This window comes from Ipomoea triloba, chromosome 6, assembly GCF_003576645.1.
Source record: "Ipomoea triloba cultivar NCNSP0323 chromosome 6, ASM357664v1".
Classification (NCBI taxonomy): Eukaryota; Viridiplantae; Streptophyta; class Magnoliopsida; order Solanales; family Convolvulaceae; genus Ipomoea; species Ipomoea triloba.
In genome coordinates, this window is record NC_044921.1 from 21,976,820 (window position 1) to 21,988,908 (window position 12,089).

At 31.0% G+C, this 12,089-nt stretch overlaps 1 protein-coding gene across 1 annotated transcript; it reads right to left on the reverse strand.

Moving 5' to 3' along the window:
- Nucleotides 1-264: 264 nt before the first annotated feature.
- On the reverse strand, nt 265-6,309 carry LOC116023232. Its single transcript, XM_031264220.1, has 7 exons — nt 5,502-6,309; nt 5,332-5,418; nt 4,586-4,867; nt 3,537-3,707; nt 3,310-3,363; nt 1,398-1,544; nt 265-784 (listed from the first exon to the last, which is right to left on the reverse strand). Exons 1-7 carry the CDS (start codon nt 5,715-5,717, stop codon nt 407-409), a joined length of 1,335 nt encoding a protein of 444 aa, XP_031120080.1. The 5' UTR covers nt 5,718-6,309; the 3' UTR covers nt 265-406.
- Nucleotides 6,310-12,089: the final 5,780 nt, after the last annotated feature.

The following is a 12,089-nucleotide window of genomic DNA, read 5'->3' on the forward strand; positions in this document are numbered from 1 at the left end:
TAATAAATAAATAAAATGCGGGTATTCTTCATTTTTTTTATCAAATTTAATAATTTACTTGACATATTCCCATCTATAAAATTTTCTCGCTTTTAAAATGCATATCATGAGCGACATTAGATAAACGAAAATTCCCAAACGACTATCTTAATTGCTATTTCTTTACCTTTCTCATGCTATTGTTTAATATAATCAAATAGTGATTGTGAATTTTTTTCTTTATCTAAAAAATAATAACATAATAAAATACATACATACATAACATAGACAAGCAATTTGGAATAAGAGCATAAACAAGGTTGGAAATAGCAAAATCTAAGAAAAATATAATAAAATTGCTAGAATACTAGGCAGTAGAGACTTTTGTCTCATAAACAAATTTTATATTTGGTACCAAACATACAAATTAAGCGCAATTCGGGCTTCTTCCCGGCCCGCCATAGTAAAAATGGGTTCCCCAATCGCTACTATAAGAGCTCTTGATGTCATAGCAATTAGTGTTCTCTGCAAGAGTGGATATGCCTTGAACTGCGCTGAGACTGTTATCGGAATCCACAACCTCAAGGTTTCGGAAATAGCTCGCCTTTCTAAACCCTTCTTCTGCGTAATAGCCCGAGCCCATTTGGGTGGATGTGTGTTCGCCCGTGGCCCGAGAGTTGACCACTTCTCCTCCCCATTCCACCATGGTGGCCCGTTCCGCTAAGTGCGTGAATAGCTCCGCGGGCCAGTAGCCCACTAGAGTGTTGTCACCAAAGCCCATCCACCAATTCCCAAGCTTTGGGTCCTGCAATCAAATTACCCCATGAAATTATGGTACAACATTGCAATTTGCAAACCCCAACCCACACCAATACTAACCCAATAGGTATAGGTAACACTTGTGTGAGACCGTCTCACGGGTTTCAATATGTGAGACGGGTCGGATCTTTGATCAATTAATCAAAGATTTGACACGTCACACGGATTGAAACCTGTGGGACAATCTCACACAAGTTTTTTCATAGTTATAACATGCATCGGATCTATCTTACAAGGTAGACCCGTGTCAATTTACATATTGAATATTCACAATTTGAATAGTGAACATTCAATATATAAATTGTGAACATTCAATATGTAAACTTTGTATTTTGAACCTGGGTCTACAAAATAATTTGCCAATACTAATCGACAATTTCTATTGTAGACCATTAACAATTTTTTTTAGTATACTAAAGGTTTATTTTTAATGCACTGGAAGTCCATTTTTAAGTAATATATCTAAAAATGAACATTTAGTACATTAAAAATAAACATTATTAAGTATACTAAATGCAAGGTAGACCATTAAATAGAAACTAATTAATAATTAATAATTTTATAATGTCATAATTGTACGAACAAGATTTGATATGGACCTTCCATATGAGTATGGTGATGTCATATTGGCTTCCATCAATGGCGGATACGGGAGAAATGGCAGCACCGATTGCAATTCTACTATTTGTTTGCACAAATCCAGAACACAGAAGATTGTAGCATCCGGTTGCTTGATATGCATCGCTCTGTAAACATTTCATATAAAATATATCAGTTTACACGTCACAATATTTAAGATCATGTGATCAAGTAACATAATTGTAACAGATACTACTTTGTTACAAAGTCAATAGCACTTAAAAAAGAGGATATGTGTTCAGATTTAAAGGAAACGAAATAAATTTAAAAGATTTATTTACTCTTTTGTCCTTGAAAGAGATCAGATTTCTTGCCTGCCAGTGGCACATTTGACATGTCACATGGACTAATTAATACCATTACTAAATGCATGAGTTGGGCAAAGTGGGAAACTAAAGCAGAGAGCCTCCCACTTCCATGCATGCATTAATATTTAAAGGACCACTAGCATTTACTACTACACCCTTCTGATATTGGAATTGTCATCTTCATGTCCTGTCTATTATGGTATTTTAATCTTTAATGTTTAATGACTTTTTAAACAGTCATGTTCTTCAGTGCCTTCCCCAACTTTTTTCAGCTTTCATTGCCCATCATACCAACAAAATGATTGGCTCAAAATTTTTAAGGAAAATACTATTTATCTGATTTTTTTTTAAAGTTATATAGTAATAAGTGTTGCATTTACTTTATATTTATTGATTATTCGTGAATTAAATAATTCATGTCAATCATTTTAATTTATTTGATTTTTAGGTTCTCATAATGTAACTACTTAGTTTGTTAAATAGTCAAAATTTACAGGTGCGTAGTAGGTGATTTATATGCTAAACTTTTTAGATTATTCTAATCTAACATACACAACAAAATAACAATATATTATTCAATATATATAAATATGTAATTTTAGGGCTATAGAATAAGAGGTTGAAGTTCAATTTTCATTTTCTTAAACACATAAAAAAATATTTTTTCCATCTCATTTTATGTGTTTAGTTTGATTAATGTGATTTGACTCAAGTTATATACTCTTTAATTTTTTCGTAATATTTAGTTTGTTTTTATTGATATATAAAACGTATATATTTATAACTCACATTTAAAAATGAAAACAAACAAAATCAAAATTTATATAAAAAAATATTAAAGAAAATAAGCATATAGTAGAAGAAAATGTTTAAACATGGCATGTAATGCAATTTGATATACATAAAATACTAATAAATAAGTAACCCTCACTTGGTTGATGCTAGCTAATATATTGAAGTTTTTTTTTTCTATTTATTTCTTATGAATACTAATTTGGGTTTTATATAGAGGCTATAGTTTCAACTACAACCCCCCCCCCCCCCAAAAAAAAAAAAAAAAAAAAAAAAGAAGAAGAAGAATCGATTTCGAGGACTACTTAACTTCCAATGCACGGAATCCAAATAATTAATGCAATTTAAACAGAGAAATTGGTGCTTTGTGGGAGCATCCCTTGACCCAAGGCAGAGTTGACTTTACATTCAAGATTCCTCTACTAGGATTACCAAATTTTATGGCTTTGACTAACTTCTAGTTAATTATATAATTATTGTTTTCGTACCTTTTTTTTTTTAATTTTCGTACCTATTTCTAATCTACTTTCATATCTAACTATATGTATACCAATCCACACAATTCTCAAGATTTATAGTCATTTATTCATTTAATTTTTGTGTGTGTTTAATAGTACTTTTAATATATTTTCTATATATAAATTTTATATATTAATACTAAATTTAATATTATAAAAAATTAAATTAAAAATGACTTCAGTCAAGTCTTGTTAACTGAAGTAGACAAATAAAATGGAAGAGAAAGGATAAAGAATGAAGATAGAAATCTGACCGTCCAATAAGTGAACAATCTAGGCCTGTTATCACCATACAGCTCCGGACTAACCTGACTAGTAGAAGAATCAAAGCTTTAGAAAATTTAGCTCTTTTTTTTTTTTTTTTTATAAATAAATTTCTCTTTTTTTTTTTGTTAAGCTTTTTTTTTAAAAAAAGTTGTAAACAAAAAGAATAATGGGATAGGATTTGGTGTGGGAGGGAGCAGGGAGTTGGAAGGAGTACCTGCCAGCCAGCTTCTATGCTGTTGAGATCTGAGCCGTCGAAAGATCCAGAGAGTACCCAGATCTGGGAGAGACTGAACTCGTTGACCATCTCGATAGATGGGTCCCACACGTTAATCGTCGCCTTCGCTCCGTATATATCTTGCGAGGCTCCGGTGTACGCGATTGCATGCTATACAAATTCATGACAATCCCAATATGTGAATGCAAATTTTTTTTTTTGAAAAAAAAATTAATAATATTTTTTTGAACACAAATTTAATCATAAACCTCATCAACATATTTTTTTCTGTTTAGTAAAATAAAAAATAAAAATTCCACAATACCACACCTAATAATATCGGCAACTATTTAATGCCATATCTTATTTTATTTGAAAAAATCAACATTACACTACATATTATAATATCACACGATATATTATAATATTTTCAGAATTCACTTAGTGCCATGTCAAATGGGATTCACTCCTTCATAAAATATTATAGTTATTTATTACAAACTTTGACCATATAAAATAGTGTAGTAATTAATGCCCAGTTTGAATTTACCATACTACAAATTCTCTAAATCTATTACTATAACATAATATATTAAAATAATAGTGTGTTTGGTCCACACATAAGAATCTAAATTGAAATGAAAATCAAATATTAATGATGTGTTTGATTCCCATTCTTAGTGTGTAAATAAAAACAACCTAAATTTTTGTTGGGCAACGAGCATTTCGGTAAATCCAACTCTAGTATAATAATTGGTTAACCACATAATAGAGGTAATCTTATTAATTAAGAAGATCATGTGTAAACATGTTCAATGGTATTAAGAAGAATTGAATCATGACATTTTAAATACTAAAAATCATATGTTAAGATCTTATGGTCTATTGGTACCAAGTTGTTTCTTATATGGAAAGTTGAGGGTTTGAGTTTCAGTAGGTGAGAATCATATTTTACTCATTTGACTGACCACCCATTTATAGAACTTATTAATTAATGAAAAGGTAATTAAATTTTAATAAAATTTATGTAGATAATAAAGTTAACACACCTCATGGCCATTGGCGCTAACAACGTCCGGCGCGTCAACACGGCGGTCAAGCGGCACATATCGCCGTTGTTTTTTCCCAAAGTCGTAAAGAGACTTGGCCCTCAGCACATCGTGCACCGTGCTCCGCCGTATCGGCACCGTGCCTTTGGGGCAACGCAGCCCGTTCTGGTGCCACAACTGCGGCACGCCGCCGGCGCCGCTGCTGTTACTGTTCTTCATCGTCGTCTCTCTCACCGCATCCTCTTTCACCGTTTTCATCCTCGGCATTTCCGGCGGATCTCTCTGCGCTCATCATCCAATATCATTATATTGCAAAGCATCAAATCAAACCTCAATCATATATATCATTATATTGCATTGTCGCCGTAATAATTTCTAAAACCCATCCAATAATTAGCAATGATGTCTTATAAGCTTAACTTGTTGCTTAATTTATATGATAGATATACAATCAACATACATTATCCGTGAGTGTGCAGATGTATGTGTAAAGAAAAAGGAAAGGAGACAGTTGGTAGTTATTAGGAATTTCTACCATATATGCCGCAACCTCTATTATCTATAACTGATTGATTCAAAATAAAAATATCAATAGGTCATTTTCACAGGAGGAATCAAACTTGTAACTTTGTGGTTATCAAACCAACAATCTGACTTGAATTGGCTAGGGTTGTCTCCTCAATATTCATGGTATATTTTTGATTATACTAAGTATTGTAGAAACAAAAATGTTGATAGTAGTGTACCTGGATCTTGTGATTCTTGAGAAGAGGATGATCTAGAGCTGGCTGTTTTCTTTTATGAACACAATCAATGATGTCTCCATCTGGGCTCTAAACAAAACCATAGTATATATATGTTATATAAGCATAAGATATACATATATATAAGGAGAGAGATCAGAATTGAAAGAAACCTGAATGGTGAGAACTGGGGACTTGTTGATCTTGTCAAGATGCTTCTCAATCCTCTCAAGCCTCAAGCTGCTGACATGTCTGTATCTTGTGTAGTTGAAGGTTTGGGTCTCAACAGCCTCAGACCTTTGCCACAAGAACCAAAGAAAAAATGGCACCAAAAAAACAGAAGATCCTCTTCTTCTTCTTCCAAAAATGCCCATTTCATTCAGTGCCATAACAAAAGAAAAAGATTTTCGATCTTTAAGACCAGAAAGAAAGGAGATCGAAAAAGGGTCTGAAAGAAAGCAAACTAGAAACCCATTACTAGTAAAATTAAAGAACTCTCAACTGCTAACCACAAAGCTGATGAGAGCCCCCCGGCCTTAATAATATCACCAACGAACAGGGAATTGAAATTGAAGAAAACTCAGAAAATGACTTTTGCATTTAATATATATATAGTGAGAGAGAGTGATTAAGTGTTGACAGAAATGAATGAAGAGAGGTGGGTGAAGCAGAATTAAGAAGAAGGAGGAAATGAATGAAGAACAGCAACTAGGTAGCACAAAACCCCAAACATCTGCAGCTTCATCATCATGATTGATATATATGATATTACCACCATTATTTATCTCTGCATGGAATTTATATATTTATATATAATAATTGATGGGTTTAATTTAGTTGGGAATAGATAGATAGGGTTGAACTGAACAGGTTAAATTTGAAAGGGGAGCTGATGATATATGTGATATGTGTATGTATAGGTAGAGAGAAAGAGAGAGAGAGAATGGTAATAAATCAGAGAGACCTACCCATCCTCTCAACAAAGCCCACCCTCTTTTATTGCCACTTGAATATTTCATCTGCCTCCCTGCCACCTCACAATCTTCACCATTAATACTCCTTAGCTTGCTTTCTTGCTTTTTTCCTTCCCCTCCATCTCTTTCGGCTTAGCTATATACAATCACTCTCTCATTTAAATTTGGAAAATTAATAAATTTTTATTTAGTCCTTTGATTATTTTTCTGTTATGCAATATAATCTGATTCTTTATTGGCTGTCAATTTGAAGTTCACATTTGGTTTGTTTTAGGGTTTTGCACAGATTTTTTTTTTTTTTTCAAACCGGGGACATCCCATTTTAGAGACCCACAATTATGCCATTTGACCACAACATTTTGGGAGGAACTAAATTTTTAAAAATTTAGTAAATTTCAAATAAGGGATTAAATTACCTAAGGATAACTATTAAGAACTTTTTACAAAGTGATTTCCTTTTAAGTTTTTTTTTTTTATTTTTATTTTTAATTTGCTTTAATATATGTATATGTAATAACCATTTTATATATATATATATATATATATATATATATATATATATATATATATATATATATATATATATATAGACACACGTACACCTCCAAACGTGCGCATCTAGCACTCTATGTAAAATTCAAAATTTGGGATCCATGCAATTCACTATCTTAACTAAATTGGGGTCAAGCTAAGACTTAATTGAATTTGATGAATAGTTTGTCAAGTTCTACCATCTAACTTTCAAATCAGCATCTTGTTATCTAACTTTCAAATTAGTGTGTTGGTGGATATTATAACCTGATATATGATGATTTACACTATATTTATTGATTTATTTTTTTAAAAAATAACACTGAAAAATTCAAATTCGACTTCTGATGAGAGCGATTTATTGTCTTTCTTAGTTTAAGCGGATTAGATATATGGACCTCCATGATCATTTACTAGCTAGGGGGTTACAAGGCATGTTTCAACCATAGTAGAGCGTACCTTCATTCAGGTGATAGTTGTGAACTTTCCTATAAATCAAATATGACAAGAGAAATTCGCAATCACTGATTCAAAGGTTTGCATTGGGTAAATTTTGTTTCTATGTAATGGTCTCCCGATGCTATTAATATAATTTAATCTATAATAATTATAGAGTACTTGTGGAATTATAAGTCACGTAATAATTTGCTTCAAATAAAGTACGTGAGGGATCGTAGGATACAAAATAAAAGCATCATGCTTATTTAGTTTGTGTCTAAGATAATGAATGATGTATGATGCTCCAAATAATTCGCAATAAATTTTGTTGATTGATGAATGATGAATACAAGTATTCTCAATTATATAACAAATAATTCCGACTGAAATTTATAAATACAACTAATGAATTTAAAACATTTTGTAGAAAATATTTCCAAGAGTTCAGAACAAAATTATTTTGATGTTTACTATTTTAATTGACTGGTTGTTTAATTAAAGACGACATTTTAATTTGATAATCAACTTAATTAGAGAAATTAATATGTGTAGATAGTTGGACTAAGGGCAGCTGTTATGTTTTAAACATTATATTATATGCTCAACACGCCTATCATATCTGTGAGTCGATTACTATTAATCTAATTCTAATACTAAAATAAAAGATATTTTCGTGTATGTCAATTAAATGTCTGAGTGGATATATAGTTGGACTGCAAATTTGTGTTGGTTGATGCCTAATAGGGTGACTATTAAATTGGACATAATATACATAAATAATAAATGTGCATAGTTGTCTAATTATCTACTTATATTATCCTAAAACACATATTTTAATTTAGTATCAAAGTCAAACTATGATAAAGGGTTATGACTTATTTTAAATTTTTAGTTAAGACGGGACACATCCTCCAATTATGACCAGGTTCAAAATTATGTACTAACTTTTACCATGGTTTTATTGTTCATATAAAATCAAATGAGAATATGATCCTCCTGTATAGAGAAGACTGATCTCAGTCGTCCATTAGGGATCATCAATGGTTGAGGATTTTAGTAAAAAATATGGGTCAATTTTATAATTATTAAAACTTTTTAAGAGCAATACTCATTTTATAATTATTACAAATTTGAAAGTTAAATAATGCTAAGATCCTAGCCTTTGATTTCTCAATATAAAAGGTGTGGATATGTCCACACTTTTTATAGGGGACCATCCCCTGAACAATAATAACTATTTTTTTTTTGAAACACTCATGATTATTTACAAAGTAATATTTGTTCTATATTTTTTCAACTCAAAGAATCAATATAATGTCCCATCATCGGAGTTATATCATGTGAACAATATTAACTGATTAAAGCAAACAATTTGTAAAAAAAATGTTCCAATAAGAGTAACATTTGCATGTGTGTTTTGTGTAGCCACCAACTTGATAGTTAACTTTTTGTTTCCATTTTTCTATTTCCTTTTTCGTTGTGACCTTCCTTTACTCCAAATCTAAGTATAGTTGGACTTGCTACTCACTTAAAGTTACATCAAATTATCTTCACTGCACCATACACACCATCGCAACCTTATATGCCACTTTTTTTTTTTGTTTTTTTTTTTGTTTTTTTTGTTGTTATAAAAATCTTCAATATATTATTATTACCCTAAATTATTGAATTAATTAATTTATGTATAAATTGAAATGTCAAACTTTGCAGTGTATTATATTTTGGTATGGTTTACCAACTTATTATACTTTGCTTCCAATTAATATATGGTGTTAACACCAAAATCATATATTATATTATATTATGATATTTAGTGTGAAATATATACTCTACCAATGAAAAGGATGTGTGGGCTGCCTAATTAATCATGCATTTATCTACCACTAATAATTAGGGTATTGGAGAAACAGTTGCAGCTGTGAGGTAGCTAGCTTGCTTTATCTAATGGTCCAATGAAAGCTACAAGAGGGATCATAATTATTGGTTCTAATTCAATAATTAATCACCTATATATATATACTACCTTGAATTATGAAAATACTTTTTTTCTAATAAGGTGACGATCGATTTTTAAGAACTAATAAATAATGAAATGGATCGGACGTGCGGCAAACACAAGGGATATAATTAAATATAGTAAATAATAAAACAATAAATAAATAAATAAAATACTGAAATTTCAAAAGTGACAGTATTGGAGAATGGAAGGATTCTTTAATTTCTTCTATTCTGTTGGGTAGTGAGCTAGCTAGCGCTGAAGAAATTCACGAGATTTTCCCATAATCCATGCTACAATGCGCTCATCTCCATGTCTACAAACATTATCAAATTACTTTCTTTCCATTTTATTTAACCATTATTAATAATTAATTTAACCTCAAATACAACTAAACTTGCCAACCAATCTAAAATAGCTTCATAAGCTTTGTTTCGTTAGTAACCACCCCATGTAAACCTGCTGTCACTATTCGAGAAAAGATGTGCACAGAGTAAACCTCGCTCCTGTGTAATAACTTTCAACATGGGAGAAATCCTGTTACTTGACTGAAATGACGTTGACAAGAATCAAACTTACGATCTTTAGGTACGAGAGTTATCCTTCACCCACTCGACTATAGGTTTTGTGGCTGGTGGTAGCTAGAAATTTATTATTAATATATAATTAATTTGAAATACATTAGAAGTAGGAACACTTAATATGTGGCATTAATTTAATTAATGTTGTAAGCTTCGAGTCTCGAATCTCGAATGCTTCTTTAATTGTGTGTTTGTTTATTAAACTGAACAAAAAAAAATTGAAGATTGTCAGCTTCTTTAACTCCCCGAACCTGGAACTCCGGAATTTGACTCACATTTTTTAATGTTGTACGTTGGGTTAAATATATATTTAAACAAACTAACCTACTAACCATTTCTTCATTCCTTGAGATATTTGATATTAAAATTATATGATCGAGTGAATTAAATTGGGTGCCCACTCCTGTACATTTATCATCCCCCACCCACCCCTATCCTTTTATTAGTTTTTCATTTTTATTTTAATTAAAAACGAAGAAAAAAACTAAATGAATATAAGATGAACAATACCGACAACATCAGCAAAAAAGGGTTGAATTTCCCTCGTAAGGTTAAAAAAAAAAAACATGAGAACTTTGGTGCAGTTGATAATGATGAGTCTTCATTCAATAAATACACATAGATTTTTTTAATATTAACTCAATGAACACAGATTTTTTAAAAAATAGATCTCCCCAAGATATAATAAAATATGGTTGGTAATAAGGTTATATTAAAAAGATTAACCATACAACATTTGGTACACAGTAGCATATGGGATATTGGGATATAATCAGTCAGTTTAAAGAATCAATGTTGTAGAAAAAATTTTAAGGTTCACCATACCGGGTAGTACTGGGGGAGTACTGAAAAGCCTCCGTGCTAAAAAAAATACAAATTATATCTACAATTTTAAACTTTGGTGGAAAAAAACCTCAAATATTTGTTAATTTGTATCATTTGACAGTTATATCTAATTATAGTATATAACCCTAAAAATAATTTTTTTTTGAAAACAACCCTAAAAACAATTTAGTTCTCTACTACTCTTTCTAGCTACCCAAAAGGTTGAATCCCCAACCCCAAGGGCCCCCACATCCCGGCCCAACAGGACATCTAAGAGGATGAAAATTATGGTAACTCAGTTAAACACAAATGCTAGACCTTTGTTTACTGCGCACAAAGGTCCTCTACATCTCTTGATATATTGAGGTATTAATTAATGGTATAAAAGACATTTGATACATTATGTTTTTTTTATAAAGATTGATTTTTTGTTGTAATTTTTAAATATTTTGTGTGCAAATCCAAAAAAAATTAAGTTAAATCAAATTCTTTTTTTTTGGATTGAAAATTATATTTGTTACAAAATACAAATGTTTGATATAGAGTATTAATTTTTCAAACTTTAAAAGATTTAATACAATTGCCATGCATAATTGGATATAATTCTCATAAAATACAAATGTTTTTAGTTTTATACCAAGTTATAAAAGTTTGGATGCAATTGTCATAAAACAAAAGTTTGAGTTACTTTTTTGTCCTGCCCATAACCCTATATATAATTGAGTTTTTTTACCAAGTTATAAAAGTTTGGATGTAATTGTCATAAAACAAAAGTTTGAGTTACTTTTTTGTCCTGCCCATAACCCTATATATAATTGTAAACTAATACACAACTCAAATAGCCAACCAACACAAAATAAGTTCATAAGCTTTGCTACACTCCCACAATTTACTTCTTTCACCCTCTCCAGGTAAGAGTGGTAAGGAACCCTTAAATTTGGATTCAAACTTTCTTCCCAAACTTAATTTGGGAAGAAATTTGGATTCAAACTTAACTATATAAACTAGTGCTCAAAAAATTGAATAACACAGTTCATAATTAGTTCTAAATGTAATGGTCAAACACTACCACCCATGTTCACACAATAAGGAGTATTAGTTAGGGTCCCTTGGAGGGTGTTAGAATTAGGATGATTAGATTACTCTAATTGGATCACTCTTAACAAACTCGATTTGTATGATTATTGCAGTCTCTCGAAGTCTCGAATCACAATTCTTCAACTGCTCTAATCTTTTCATTGAAACGCCACCTTAGTCAAGAGTCACAAGACACACGCTAACAGCTCTTCATTTGCAGTAGTAATAAGGAAATTTAGCACTTAACCACTATTGTTGAAAGTTGACAATTGGCATTTTGTTGTCCAAACTTCGTTTCTATTGGAGGCTATTTTCCAGGTCAAATTCCCAAAATTTAGC